Below are 16,321 nucleotides of genomic sequence, written 5' to 3'. Positions count from 1 at the left end.
TCTCTGGTGCCAATCTAATTAAGCTCAAAATGAAATATTTTCATCTTTGGGGTTATTAATTTATTTCTCTTCTATCAAAATGCTGATTTTAACAAAGCTTGAAGTAACTTAGTATCTCTGACATGTCTCATCCTCTGTCAACATTGGTTGAAACTTGCCAACTGGCTCAGAAGTTTTTGGTAAGGCACTTTCAGACAGACGCACTCAGACAGTGTGGTTGAATAAACCTCATTTCCTTAGGAAAAGAGGCTAAAAATTAGTAGTTGTCCCCATGTATTTTTAGAACAGCTGAATCTTAGAACTTTCAGAATCCTAAAGACAATTCTGTTTAATATTACTTCACCTCCATTAGCAACTCAAGCTATTCCACCGTATCATCCAATTGAACATGCATCCCTAGTTCTTGAGTTTCTTCCCTTTAATACAGCTCATGAGCTTGGTACCTGAAGCTCATCATCATAGATCAGGTTAGTTCCTCTCTGTAGCTAGAATATAGATGAAAAGTGGATATTGTATTTCCAAATTGGAAAATTCATCAGATCAATTCTGTATAAAATGTCTAAATAAGTAACGATTATGCTGGTAAGAAACACCCTAAGCCTGATGATGATGATAATAATAATAATCCCTAATACACCCTTATGAAAGCACACCATGTTCAGACCTAAGCTGTGAGATCGAGGTCAAAACCAGAATCTCAATAGCAGTCATATGCTTATAATTACTCCAAACTTTAGTTGTTGCTCATGTTGGTCATATTACAATCACATCATTGGAAAAGGCAAAATATCTGCTTGCATTCTAGAGATAACTGTTGAAAGAACAAAAATTGGAATCTGAAAGACTCTTTGAGATAAACAGTTATAAATAATGGGACTATAGGCTCCATTTACAGGTAAAAACTGAAGCAGGAGAATACTATACTAACTTACTTGCTGTATACATTAAGCTTCACTAGCTGAGAGCTGCTACACCCAAACGACATGCAGGCAAACGCCCTACAGTCATTAAAAGGAATCGCTAGATTCTTATATTTTTGCCTTTTAATGTTCTTTACATAATTGGCAGCTGTATGCAAAAAAAAAAAAAAAAAAAAAGGGAGTATCAGCCAGAATGGTGGCTCTTCAATTGCATTAATAGAATACAACTACAGCATTTCTTACATGAAGGTGGAAGAATTGAAAAAAAAATGAGAAGGCAAAGTTTGAAGAGAAACAATTGTAAGAGAAAATGTCAATTTTAATTTGTCCCAATACTCTGAACTCTGGTGGGGCTTTTTTTATGTTACTCATGGTGACAAAAATGTCAGTACACAGAATCTTTTCTAAAGAAAAAAAATCCTTAGCTGTCCAGCCTCTATTTTATGAACATGCTCATGATCATCTGCACTTTCCTCCCAAAGTTTTAAGTTAGTGACATTATTGATATTTTTCATATTTTTGTAAGGATCACACACTTTTAAATTACTCAGCAGTAATTCTTTAGATGAGTTCTTTTCAACAAGCTACCAGGAACATGTACATATGTACCTCTCTAGGAAGAAGCTGTGGAAAGCAGTTTGAAGGATGAGAGAGGTAACAAAGTAAACTTAGAGAAGGCTTTCATATGAAACTGAGCTAACACTGCAGTTCTGGTGGAAAAAAAGAGGGCCCTCATCCCATTCCAGTCCTGGCCAACTGGTTAGTACAGGTTCCAGCACCATCAGACCATTTGCTGACATGTTGTAACTCCTTAATGTAACAAAAAGCTAATCACCTTCTTGCTGTGCTAGATATCTGCCATTGCTTGTTGACTTAGGTGAAGTGGGCTACAGAAACTCCCAAAAGCAGCATATGTTACACAGGAGAAATATGGGGCCAGGACAGAAGGGAAGGTGAGAGAAGAAATGTTATACTCTTTGTATCAGTAAACTATTATGCCAGCTCTTGTGAAACCATACTCTCTCCTCATCTTTCCCATGCAGTCAACAGAGAGACAGGCAGCATCCCTTAGGAATGATTCAGAGCAATAGCCATTATTCTTTCTGAGTCACTGTTTGGAGGACTTATTTCCCCATAAATCATAAATGAGCCTGGAGAGCAGACTTTGTTGCTAGGCAAACTCTGCATTTGTGAAATGTTTTGCAGTCAAACCAGGTGGTCTGCAGTATTTGCCAGATGATTTGTAGTGTTACTTTGCAGTTATTCTGTACAATTTTATATTAAATTTAACAGGTGACTATGATCCACCAGGAGCACTAAGAGAACAATAGTGGACAGTACTTCAAGATGCTGGATATGTACTACTAACATGACAGAAGATTATCCACTTTTTCCTGCTGGGACAGGTTTCTGCTAACACTGTAAGTTGAACAGGTTATCCAAGGATATCTGAGGACAACTAGAGTTGGCAGGAGGAAGCTGAATGGCTAAGGTGGATAAGAAGAGCAGAACTGGAGGTAATTTGTTAGAAATGGGTTGTCAGATCAGCTCACCCCATCCCATAGGAAGTTACAGGGTATAAAGACTGGTCTCACTTTTAAATGGGAGCAAGGTCTAACACTCATTTAACAAGTGGCCAAAATAGCACAGAGTAACCTGGAACAGCTGCAAGTTCTCACTTAAACTTTCACAGTGTTACACGACAAGAAAATGGCAGGCCTGAGAACACAATCTCAGAGTCCGTCTCATGGGCCTCCCTCTTGCCTTAGACTTGCCTTCCTTTTCAACCAGCCTGTGGTTTCTCTACTGACTGCCAGCAAGCCTTCCAGCTGTGCTAACTCCAGCGGTGATGCTGACATCCGTTCACTAAGAACTGGACTGAGACCAACAGCTCCTTTTGTATCTCCCCATAGTCATTACTTCTTCTTAACTATTGTGTTGGACAAGATTCAAACCAGTTGCCTATGGGTGAAAGGTGCCTTCTCCCGTCATGAATTCCATGCTCCCTCTTTCCCCTAGCTTCCAGATGTCATCTCCTACCCCTTCTTCCTCCCAGTGGCTCTCTAAGCTTCTTGACCATATACAGCTGTCCCACAGGTCCAATTCTTTGTGCCTATATGTATACTTCTGATCTCCAAAAGTTGCTAGTCCTTTTTTAATTTGTCCTTCCTGCTTAAGTCTGCTTCCCTTTGCTCTTGACCTAGCCTGCTTTTGTACTGCTTTTCGTCCAGTTTCAACATCACTGGCACCAGTCTGTTTTTATGACAACACAATCTAGCCTTCTGCCTACAGGTCCCAGGTTCTCTTCTGTCCCTGTTTCACCAGACTCAGTGTAGCCACTTGTTCTGCTTCCTCATTTCTTAGTCCAAGTGCTACCCACCCAGGTTCCCTCTAAGCTTCTGACTTGTAGCTGAAAAAAACTTAGCTACCCAGCCAACAGCATCTGAAAAGACCAAAATTAAGTCATAATTAAGATGTTTCAGAGAAATGGAAAAGATAGAACAAGGCAACTGGACTGCTGTGAGTAAAAACAACAGGGTGTATCTGAGGGGAAAAGGAACTATGGATCCACCTTACTTGCTCAGATATAAGGCCGGTTAGCCTTGGTGAAAACCTGTGCAAACTCAGTTCCTTTCTTCTTGGAACCTGGGCTGGTGCAGCTGTGCAGCACAGGGCTGCACTGTTATATAGACATAGCCTTAAACTGACACAAGGTGGCCTACATCACTCACAGAAGAAAATAACAAGATAGCAATCAGTTACCTCTTCTCCCTGAATGCAAGTTAAACCATACTGGTTTATTACCAGTGATCACTTCAGTGTATGAGTGTGTCTGGGTACACATAGAGTAATCTTCTTCTTTCAACAGGCTTAAGCCATACCCTCCTACTTCTGGTTCTTTGCCTCTACAAACATGGCAGAAAAACTTGACCATCTTCACCCTTTGCCAGTGGCCAAGGTAGCCTGCAAAGGCTTGGCAGTGTAACATTCCTCACTACAACTGCATTCTGGCACTCTGAGCATCTACATGATTCTCAGTTTACTTTATGATCATTTCTACCTGTTTTTTAAATAGGGTTCAATAACCTTGCTATCAGGAAAATTATCTGACTTCACCCCTCACCACTCAGTTCAAATGTATGTGAACACAATATTTTAGCCAAATTAGCACAATATTCTAAACTATAATCAAGCCATTCCAGTTGTAATTAAATGTATATGTATGTTTCAGAAACATCACGTAAATAAGGCTCCACTTGCAATTAAATGATTTAAATGTGGGGATTTGCCAAGTAACTTCATTACCATCCATAACTCATCACCAAGATAGACATATTTTTCATTCAAAAGATGAAATATGAGGCTTATACTCTAATATCTTCACATTTGGATATGATTAAATCAAGTGCATAGCTGACTTTAGACATCAAATTCAAGCCAGGCACACACTTCATTTTCTGGACTGAGGACCATATGGCAAAAAGCTGGACTCTAATGTATATTGGTATCCAATGCCTTAAAGATTTACAGAGCCACAAGAATTGGTTGGTTAGTGTCAATATATTACTATTGCATGTCACAGCTGTTTCTCAAGCCCACATCTCTTTCTAACTTGTCAGTGAGATCCTCTACTCTGTTCTTGGGGATTTCAGGAGTTAAGTTTTTCACAGTACCTACAGTGAAGCTGAAAATTACCTGAAATAGCTGAAAAAAAGTGAGGTTTCCAGGACTGGAAGAGGGAATTCTCAAGCAAATCCACTCACTCCTTCAAGTGTTTTGTTTTGAAACCATAATTTTTGCCTAGAATAACTCCACTAAAATAACACAAATTCCAGATTTAATTAAGCAAAAATAATTCCCTTTTCTAACACATATTATAAAGTTCCTTAAGAAGCACGAGTTTACTCCCTTAAAAGTAACTTGAAGCATCAGACACACTACAAATGTTATAGGAGATGACATTATCTTGGTAATTTCAAAATACAAGAGGAAGGTCACCTCCTGGAGCACTTGCTGTTCCCTCCCCTTGCCTGCTTCTGGAAAGTTAGGGGGTTTGTAGCTGAACTGGCTCCAGATCAAAAGAAACTCCAGTCCCTCTTGGATAGAAAAGTCCCACAAGTCTACACATAAATAATGAGGTCTTTGTGGCACATGAAGGATAAAAGGACAATGAAGGGACACTGCACATCCAGCTCCTCCAGGCTATACAAACATCATCTACATACTTCGAAGAATGGATTTGTTATGAAAATAGTCATCACCATATCAACTGCATAAATTACCACAAACCCACAGATACAACATGGGAAACCTTTTTAAAAGAAATGACAGCTTATTCTCATTATAGAATTAATTGTATTTTAGATTAGTATTTTATTGCTTTAACAACGTTTACATTTAGTGATAATTAGTATTGTAAAGGATGTTCTTTCCAAAACAGAAACTTGCTATGTAAGTAAACAGGCCATGTAGTTATCGGGATAATTAGTAGGACAAATATTCTTAAGAAAAAATACTGGCCAAAAATTATGTCTAAAAAGTTTCAAGTAATCTCAAAGAAAAAACATTTAAAGGAGGTCAATTTACATATTCTTTCATTAAAGTCAAGAATCCTTGAACAATTAAAAAAATTCCTATTTTCTCCAATTTTCTTGCTTGGGGTTGATTTCTTTTATTTATTTATTTTAATCTCCATTGCAGAATATAAGTCCATACTAAAGTTATGAGATGAAAGCAGAGGATGAAACAACTGGATTTTAGCAAGAGGTCCCAATCCCAAATAGGCTTAAATCATTACTATTCACATATTTAAATCTTCACAAAATTACACTCGTTTAAGCCTTAGGGATCGTTGTATACTAAAAACATACTTGAAAGAGGCTCTATCCTTTTACTTGGCAAAATTTCATGGATCAAAAACCCTTTTAAAAAATCCATATATGATTTTGAGTGGTGAAAGGCAGTAAATATTAATAAAACCACTATTCCATGCCAAATAGAAGCATTATGATTTATTCTTAGAATTACCATATATTTCTCTGGGCAGCTACTGACTGTGATAATGGTTTTTCCAAAATGCAGTCACATCACAGAAAAGTTCATCTAAGACAAACAGAGTCATTTCAACACTCTGCATTTCTTTAGGATATATGCTAATTTTATAATAAAAGCTAGGACTTTTGGCTCAGTTTGCATACTCTATAGCCAGTAAAACTTCCTCTTGCCTCAGCAAGAGCACAATTGGACCCTTTCTACAGCTAAAATGACAAATTATCATTCTGCTAAGCAGCATTCAAAACAGTAACTGAGGTCTTGCAAAGCTTGACAGGTACTATAAACCGCTCAAATAAAACAGTAACAGCTGTACTAACATATTAACCACTGTTTTGCAAGGGTAAAATGAAGCCTTAATTTCATCATTGTGTGTACTACATACATGGTATAATGAAAAAATTTTCCTAATTTGTATTCATTATGTGTTCATGGCTGTAAATTAATTCAAATTAGTAATGTTATGAATATCCAACAGATCACTTGTTCTGGCACTTCAGCATAAGCAAAACTGACTTACACTTACTGTCGTCACAGCTGAAACTTCCACATCTCATGATAAAAACTGCAATGTCTGAAGGTAGAACAATGTAAAGCAGCTAAGGCAGCAACAAAAATTGCCACGAGCATATACGACTTCCCCTCAGAAATATCAAATACACTGTGTAAAATTGACAAATATCATGTGACAAATAAAAAGCCCTCCTCTGGAAATGTTAATGGATATAGCATCTGATCCTTCAAGAAACTGGCTTTCCTATTGCTTTCAGTAGGATTACTCAGGTAACAGGTGTTCAGTCCAGGAGATCAAGTACTGACAATGGTACTCAAGTATGAGTTCTGGCTGATTAAGGGCACGGTTTGATTTTTCTTACAACAAATATGATGTGAAAATGTAGGTACTTACACAGTGAAATGATAGATAAAACACTTCCATCCACTGGGCCTCTCCAGGAAGTTGTAGACATCTCCCTGTGTACTAGTTTTAGCCAAGTAATGGCTATAGAAACACTTTGTTGTACAGGCCCTGCGGACTTCACCTTCTGCCAAAGCTGCAGCTCTTGTGCCTTCCTCAGGGTTGTGGGGAATCCCAGATCCATTATTCCCTGGGGTTTCTGGATCCAGTGCCACAGAAGAATACTGCATATTGCTTAAGCTCCCTGTGACTCTGAGCAACGCTGCAGATTCCCTATTTCCATTCAGATTACTCAGCTGAGAAGTGGAGCCTTGAACCTGCCCACAGCGGTTATACATGGGGTGCCCAACAGTTTCTCCACTATCATAGGACATGCTGTAACAACACACAGGTATTACTAACGCTGATCAATATTTAAAATCACAAAGAAGGTATTGTATGTCCTCACTGCTGAGGGTGTTCTCCAGCAGCTGATAGGATGACTTTCTGCTGTTATCATGGAGCTTCTCTGTGACACAAGTGTGAGCTGTCAGCCTGTCACCTGCTGTCACTCACAGCCTCTGAAATTAAATCAGAGAAACGTATTAGACAATGGCACATGCTGGATGCCAGAAGCAACAGGAGGCTGGGAAAGGAAAGAGGGCGAGTTATAGAGGAAGAAAGAAAATTAAGATTAACAGTTACATTTGTGAGGGAAGAAGCTTAAAACTATTTAAACAGTGCAACACAAGTACAGCAGCAGCATTGCCTTGGGAGTTGACCCATCTGACATTATTTTAAGCTGAGCAGTTTTTGAAGTGTCCTGATTAGAAGTGGACCTGTGAAAATTTCCTAGAACTTATAAACTTGCTGTTATCTGAAATACACCTGATCGAAGTTCTGAACTCAACACCTACACCTCAAGAGGTCTTATCTAGAGCATCAATGTTACAAAAAGATTTTAAATAAATTCTTTCAATCACCTTATGGGATCTGATCTTGCAGTCCATGGTACTCAGGAACAACTCTAATCGAGTGTAGAAATTACAGTGCCATTAATAATAACTGTCACTGAGAGGTTAATATTGTTAAAAGGCAAAAGACGAAAGATTCCTGGACTGATTCTTGATTTTCTTCAAGCCATTTAGTGTTTGCTGCTAAGTTTGCTACTCTCTAGCAAGTACCTAGAGAACACACAATAGAAAATAAGGCTCTTATAGATCAATATGCATGTCATGGGGCAGATGTAAACTGCTGTGAATACAAATACTTAGCAGCAATATTAATAATTTTGTGAGACTGAAAGTAGCTGTCTTCCTGAAGTGTAATGGTTTTCTACTGCCTCATTTCTTTCACACCACCATGAAAACGTTCCGTATCTAACATGCTTAGCTAAAACAGAAATATGAAAAAAATGTGAAAATACAAGAATAATGAAAGTACCATGAGATGTACTTTAACTTCAAAGTACTGCTGATACCAATGTTAAAATTATGTCTATAATGTCATATTGTAATGTAGTTATCTGCAATATAAATCCCATGTGCTTAGGAGTTGCAGCTTACTGCTCTTCTGAAGAGGAGTAGAAACTCACACCCACATTTTCAGTTACTTTATTCTCAGCAGAATCAAGTAATCTAGAGAGAGAATGTCAGTTACAGAGTGCTCATTTCTGAACACTGATCATGGTAAGGCAAACTGATGCATTTCTACATTAGTGCTATAGCAAATAGAGAAATACTTGCTTTCCCTCATCCTTTCTCTGAACAATGAAAAGCTGGAGGGACCGAATATTAAAGTTAAAACACACAGGCCTTCATCAAAGTCTAACTATAACAAGAACATAAGAAACACCTAGGAGAAGTATACTCCTTCCGTATGATTCATTTTAGGGTGCTGAGGCTATCTAGCCAAGTGCTTGAAGCAAAGGCGGGCTACCCAGCAGTTGCAAACAAAGCCACCTGAAACACATTTGCTAGCCTGCTTGATCAAAACAGGGCATCCCACACAGTCAGACACAAAACACAGAAAACCCTGAACCTACTTTCTCTTGTTGCATGTCCTTCTATTCCTTCTCCTTAATGCTCCCTCAGCTCCACGTAGCAGACTCCCTGGATAGGTGCAGAGAGAGAAGCTGCTGTCTGACTCTGCCTCAGCTTATCAAGTCCCACCCTGAGCAAGGCAGGAGCCCTCCCTTCTATCTGCCTTATATGGCTGCCCTTGCAAAGGCAGAGAAAGAACTAGGAACAGTTTTGACAGCTTCAGAGAGGAATTGCTTCTGCTTCTTCCTGTTGTCAAACCAGCAATCACAAGCAACAGCTTAATTTTGCTGGATCATCCTCCTTTCCCTCCCAGCCCTTTTCTTATCTGCATACACTTAATTGCAATGGGTTAAAACTGGCATTTCCTTACTGCACATCTTTAAAGAAACTGAATTAGGTGTTGCTTGGAGCTAGCTGGATGCTCTGCAGCAGGCTTTCATACTGAGGAAGTCTAAACAGGCAGCTTCAGTTTGTTTTTTTCCATCAAAGTTTTGGCAAAGCCAAAAGCAGCACTTCATTATGATAACATTAAGTAATGGCGTTCTCTACTGTTGTTGCCTTTCTAGACCACAGGTCTTCTTTTTTTTGTTTGTTTTAATTAATTTGGAAGGAAAAGAATTCCAAGCACAAACATTCCAGCATCAAACTCCTCATTTTAACGCTGAACTTTCTAATCACAAAGAAGAAAGTGAATACTGCTGTTTCTCTCTTTTTGTCCCTTCTATAATAGATATCAGACTGCTGTCCAGAACACCAGCATACTGAACATGAGTTGGTTTTCCACAGTCATGTGGTCAAGAGTGAAACAGAGGTAACCATGATCTTTTGCTCTGGCAGTGAGGGAATGCTGTCAATGTGCATGGTCTTCAACTTTTATTATAACTGCTCATGGAGCTAAGACCTCTCATTCCTTGGAAAGATTATCCCAGAAAGTTATTTTCTTGGTTTCCTAAGTCATGTCTCTGTAACACTGAAAAAAAATTGATCTTAGTTCCTTTATTTTTCTGATAAGGTAGTTTGATCAGTCTTGTGTTTATTCTTCTTAAAATCAACCCCTCCCAAACACTGTGCTTGGAAGCTGTGTGACCCAGTTTACACTGTGTACAGAACTGAATATAGTATTCCAGACAGTACAGTAGGTGGTCCATGGAGAAGCACTAATAACTGACTGGAGCCTCAGAAACTCTTCTCTGGGTTTTTGCTCAAGCTTCTTCCTTGAAATGTTTTCTTAATTAAGTAATACTTCTACACTCTGCTGTATTAACCTTCTCAAAAAGGAATTTCCTAAATGCAAAAATTTCTGTCCTCATCTCTGACTTCCCCTGAATATAATCATTCAAGCTGTAAATAACTATCCAAAGTATGTCAAGGAAAAAAAATACAAGCAAGCAATAATGATCTTGGATATTTTAAGGTTTGAAATAAGTTTCCTTTGAGGGAAAAGTAGTACCCAGCTTTACTGCACATGCAGAGACTCAATGTAATAACAGCACATCTGAAATCACTGCAGAAATAGAACCCAGATCATCTGACTCCTGTTTCTTGATCAACAGAAAGATGGTTAAGATTTTATAGGTCAAACTGTAGAAGACATGAACTCATTACTTCATACCCCCTCCAGCCCCTCCCTCACTTCCCCCCCCCCCCCCCCCCCCCCCCCCCCCCCCCCCCCCCCCCCCCCAAATTTAGTATAGCTTTGGGTCAAATTCTCAAATTCAAGTAGTTGACTAATTTATGACTTCTGTGAAATGCAAGTGCATGATTTCAGGAATATCAGCTGCTTAACTTTCACTGGTAAGATTATATACATGCATATAATGGCCCAAAAAAAATGTAGCCAAACAAAAGTGTGGCTTTTATGGCTGGGCTCACTTGTCATCTCATATTTAACATTGATGTGCCTGATGCAGTCCACATGCTTACAGAGCGTATCTACCCCACACTGACAGCACTGTATTCAGCACTCAGCACACAAAGTGTGATAACTTGTAACTAAAAGGCCAGTATGGGTAGGCACAGGGAAATGCAGATTTGAATCCCTTCTTGACAAGGAGATACTTCTCAGTAAGCTACCCTAAACACAGGGCCAACTCAATTTTCTACTGATATCATCATCACTGTGTCCTCAGGAGGTAATATTTTAGAAGAAAAGCGTTAATCAGTCATACAAGAAATATAAGGAAAAAATATGGAACCAAAATACTAGAAAATACTTTGAAAGGTAAATAATAGACAAGGCTTGTGAAACATTCCCACACACCTCTGTTCATTTCAAATTCCATTCTCAGGTACTCAGCTTTCTGCAGGCAGTGTTCTTGAACATCCATTTTTGGAGTTTGGGAAGTGAATTTTACTGCCAGAACTGGATACTGAAATTTTAGACACTGCTGAGAGCCATGTACCATTCTGGCTTAGCTACAGAATCTTTTCTTAGCAATGATCATGTTAGGGCACAAATTCAGCATGCTGTGTGACTTGAACGGGTTGGGCCCCAGCTGCTAGTAACGGGCAAAATGCCAACCCTTGCTTTCTGCCTGCGCTTTCCAGCCTGGTGAGCCCATGGTCTCACAAAGGAATGTACATCAAAGCTTACTGTGGGGAATTAGGGATCTTGAAAGGCGTATAGACTTGAGCTCCAAACAGTACTTCCTGTACTGCTCATTTTTGAACTGCAATTTCAAAATGGGGTGATACCTGTCTTGCAAATATGTTAGATAGTTCAGTTGTCTGTAGAGCACTTTGCAATCCATTCAATGTTCACCATGAATACAAATAGTCTTCTTTGCAAGGGCATGCTGAAGATAAATTATCATGATGTGTGTATATGATTTTGGAAGGATGGTACATAAAAAAATCAGCAGATTGTGACACTGGGCTTCCATTCACTACCTAGAGCTTGTCAAGTAAAATCTATTGTAGCATTTTACTAAATGGGGAAAGACCTGAAATACTAAACTGCCTTTTACACATGTTGGCACTGCTTCATAATTTCAGTATTAATACAGAGAGTCTCCAAGGCTGACTGCTTGACTCAGAGGAGTATCTAACAATTATATAAATCTTTCATTTCCAGCATGGAATTGCTATAAGAAATGAAGATGACTCTTTCAGTTATGCTTTTTTTTCTGTTCAAACTGAAAATAAAATGTTTTACTAAAAAATCAAAACAGAGAACACAAATTCTTCAGGTAATCAGTAACAACTGTGATGTGAATAAAATGTCAGTCTCTTAGTATGATATATATCATATATTTATAGATCTTATACTAAGATCTGGTAGATATTATACTAAGAAATATGGCTTTATGCTGACTGCAATTAAACAAACTCTATGCCTGGTGGAAATATTAATTAATTAATTCATATGATCAGTATAGGGGGAACTAGCAGCAACTTCCAGATCAGTTTGTCTGTCTGTTCCTACCATACTTGTCTATTTCAGTTGTTGAAATTTCATCAACACTGCAAGCATACGGGCTGACACTTTCTTTTGGAAGGCTCTAATTCTGATTTTGACTAGTTGGTTAAAAAGCTACTCAACAAATGTTGACAATAAAGACAGAGAAAAACAGCTAGCCCTGTTAAAGTAAAATCCACTGACAATTGACATAGCAATCCCCAAGTAAAGCCAACTATATGTTATTACTCCATTTGCCTATTTGGTTTCATTAATCTTCTGTTTTACCCAGCCATCCACTCTATCCAGGCAAACTCTGCCATTTTGTGCAATGAAAATGGGAGAAGTGCTGGTTGCAGTGACAGGTACAAAAATGCTATTACATGTCCCATATTAAAGCACTGGGCAACATGGTGAAAATGCAGCCCAAGCAGAAGAGTGAGAAGGCTACCAATGTAAAATATCCATTGGCAAAAAGAGCTTTTTCCTTTGAAGGGTGTGGTTTTCAGTCTGGAAACAGTAAGAGCACTGTATACAACCGGTGGTATTGCCCATAGACACAGGTCTTATGGCTGTCCTCTGCATATGGGAATGACAAGAGGGGGAAAGCACAAGAGCATGTACATTGAAAGTGCATTTTAATTTCCTCACAGAACCTGTTCAAGGGATTCAGCACCCTGGAGAGTGCCCGAAGATCCTGCAGAGCGAGCCCCCCCATCCCCTCCCAACCCTCTTCACTCTGGACATGGCATACGACCACCAGAAGTCACCTGAGAGGAAACCTTCACTCTCCTCAACTCCTGCAGAAATGTGCAGTGTCTGATGGGCAGAAAAGCTCTCAGATAAGTGAGCAAGGTGCATGTATAAGTTTTTCCCCAGTTAGCCCTGGCAAAGGAAAATAATTCCAGTTTTCAAAACAGTTCTTCAGATTAGGCTGTATGGGAACTGTGAAAAGTATTCAATTCCATGACTCATGAAACATGGTTCATCTAAGTTTAAAATGCACAATTTTCTATTAGACCCATGGCTTGCCAATGCCACTGTGAGCTGTGTGTCCTATGGTTGTATATGTGGCTCTCATTTGCACAGAGCAGTGATCTGTTTGGTTAATAGTTTTATGGTAAAGACAATGTTGGGCCTAACAAAATTAGATCTGATATTCAAGAGTTTTAGTGATCCATAGGAAAAAGGAAATAACTCTGGGATGTCATGGATTCAGGCACCATTGTTCTTAACCTCACTTTTTAGACCATAATCACACACTGTGATGAAATAATTGTGACAGAGTACAAAACCTTGCTAATTTCACTGTCATTTCAGTAGGCTTTTGGAAAGATGAGAATTCTTACATTGAAATATTGAAAATAAGTAGAAGTTTATATAATGTGGGTGCATTTTTTAACATGGCATTATATACTGATTAAGAATATTTTGTTTATTGAAAGCAGCATCATAAGCTCCTGTATATGTTTGCCATTTTAGGCACCATGGTATATTAAGCAACAATTATAATACATTCCATGGGAGTTACTTTTTACAGTGGTGAAACCAAATTCTGCTGATCTCATGTTACTCTACCTACACAGGAGAGAACAGCTTGATCTAAAGTTTAAGGTGTGTTTGGTCTTTTAAGATTAGTGCTGTTTACTCAGGTCAGCAGAATTCTTAAGGTAATTATAATCATAATACATCTTCATAGAAAGCCATAGTATTTTTAATACCTCCATAAAAAGAATAAGAACACCAAAAAATTGTACGAACTAAAATAAAGTGCTACCACATATGGCAAAGTATCTCTTGAAATGCTTATATCGCATAAAAGACAAAATTACTGATTGAAATATTGTACCTATTCTAATTAATGAAGAGGTATCAGATAGCAGTCATGGAGAGCCTTCAAACAATAAGAGACGATATAAATTCTTGTAGAGTGAACTTCAGCTGTTACTTGATTCCTATCTTCAATTATATTAAGTGTCCTAGCATTGTTCTATTGTGTTTGTTTAAATCATTAGCAATGCACTGGAGGAGAAGGATGCTTTTATTAGTACTGAGGTTGCAACAGAATACCATTAAAAGTGGATCCTTGCAAAAGGTATATTTGGAAAGATTGATAAAAATGTAACTATTCCTTCAGGAGAGACTTTCTACATAGGAGTTGTGTGTTATAACTGAAGAGGAAGTAGGGAAAGTTGACAAAGATCATAAGTGTAGGATAAGTGCAGTTGCACATTTTACGTTTACATGTATGAGTTTAAAAAGTCAGATATTCTGTTAAAAAGATTCTTCCAAAACTTTTTTTCTGTAGGCTTTTTAATATTAACTTTAATTGATTACCAAGGTGACACTAAAGAAAACTAAATTTGAAATTCTTAATGTCACGGATTCGCATTACCTTCTCTTTCTGTACTGATCTGGAGCCCAAGGCAGTAATTCTTCTGAAATTATACACCTCATTCCCAAATGGAGAATATCCTTAGCAAGAAATCTCCTATTTCATCTATGTCCTGTAATTTAAGACAACTACCTATTACTTTCTCTGGTAGCTCTAAATTCTTTACTTATTTTAGAGTATGTGCAACATGATCAGAAAGTCAGGCTTTAGTATTTATAATCTATTCTGCATAGACTTTAAGACCTCGAGCACAGAGAGGTTGGCCAAGTGTCTTCCCATTGTGTTCCAGGCAATCAAATTAATCCAGGCTGACTTAGCTTAGTACAGGCAGAAGGGTATGTAGCTACCTGGTAATTACAATGCCACTGGTCTATGAACTCAGAATGTTAACCGGGGTAGGATTCACTCATAGTAGGAAATTCCCTCTTTCACCAATAAATTTTTACCTGTTGAATGGTCGTGTGAAATTAAATCTGACTGGAAAAATTAAAGATGAATCATAATCTTTTACTGAGAGAGATGACAGAGCCCTTGTCAGTGCTGGCTTTTTCACTAAGAAGATGGGAAAGAAATCACAAAAATTGAAGAAGAAAAATAGTAGTAATGTAATCTATGATTTAGCTACATAAACACACACTTATCTAACATCTCCAATATGATTCTGCTTATCTGAGTTTCTAAACATGTCTGTTCTTCTTCCCCAAATATCATTTTTGCAAAATCATAGTTTCAAATAAAAATGAAGTGGCTTCAGTTGTACTGTAACTGGAAGGGCTTTTCAAAATATATGTGTATCTTAAAAGAAGGAACACTTGTATGCTAACAAAGTATGCAAAGAATGTATCCTGAGGTAAATTAGTAAGGCCAGTCTATAGGTCTGTTGGTCTCTAGTTAATGAGCTTGTAAGTGGATCACTATAGCAGTAGTGTTAAGAATATCTGTTTAACCTTAACTAGTTTCTCTGTGATAGAATGAGGCTATTGCTCATGAAAAAAAACTACAAAAACATTCAGATAAAGCATTTAACTATAAACATACAGATTATGCTGGTTATAATTTTTTTGAGACTTCTGGTAAAGCTTGCTAAGATGACAAAACATTAAATAAAAACAGAAAATGGCCACAAACACTTATTAATGGAAGAGTAACATCTGCAAAGATAGTGTGTGGCAGGTTTTTCCTTGCTTTTCTTTTATAAGAAATCAGCTTGCTGTGTGTGGACTGGAGTTTTTTAGGTACACATCTGTCAGAGAAGCCAGACAAGATGGAATGGGAAAAGAGTGGCTGTGGAGATCCTTCTAATTCTAGTGCGTTTCCTAGCCTATTCATGTAAGTCTGTATTTCTGTGGCATCAGCAATTTACAAGCAAGTGGTAATCCATGGTGATGAATCAGATGAATATGATGAGTTCAGGAAAGACACTCTGGATCTGGGGCACTTCAGTTTTGTCCACCTTTTAGAAATGTGGGGCTGTGTTTACCTTGGCTGAGTCAAAGAAATCTGTGATGAGACACAACTCAGTATGCTTAAAAGTAGCTGCAGATAAGAGTCTGGGTTAACAATAAGGGGTCTGGAAGAAGCTGTGATTCCTGAGAGCTCTTTATTCTATCAACTTGAACA

The 16,321-nt window shown here is 38.1% G+C and overlaps 1 protein-coding gene across 1 annotated transcript in view; it reads right to left on the bottom strand.

The window, feature by feature from the left end:
- LOC101871346 (potassium voltage-gated channel subfamily KQT member 1-like) overlaps nt 1-7,262 on the bottom strand; it is a 465,763-nt gene extending 458,501 nt beyond the window's left edge. Inside the window, exon 1 of the mRNA XM_005148017.3 lies at nt 6,880-7,262. Within this exon, the coding sequence (XP_005148074.2) occupies nt 6,880-7,262 (383 nt within the window). The remainder of the gene's footprint in view (nt 1-6,879) is intronic.
- Between the last annotated feature and the right edge of the window lie 9,059 nt (nt 7,263-16,321).

The sequence above is a fragment of the Melopsittacus undulatus genome, chromosome 5 (assembly GCF_012275295.1).
Source record: "Melopsittacus undulatus isolate bMelUnd1 chromosome 5, bMelUnd1.mat.Z, whole genome shotgun sequence".
Lineage (NCBI taxonomy): Eukaryota > Metazoa > Chordata > Aves > Psittaciformes > Psittaculidae > Melopsittacus > Melopsittacus undulatus.
This window is presented reverse-complemented; position numbering and strand designations above follow the sequence as displayed.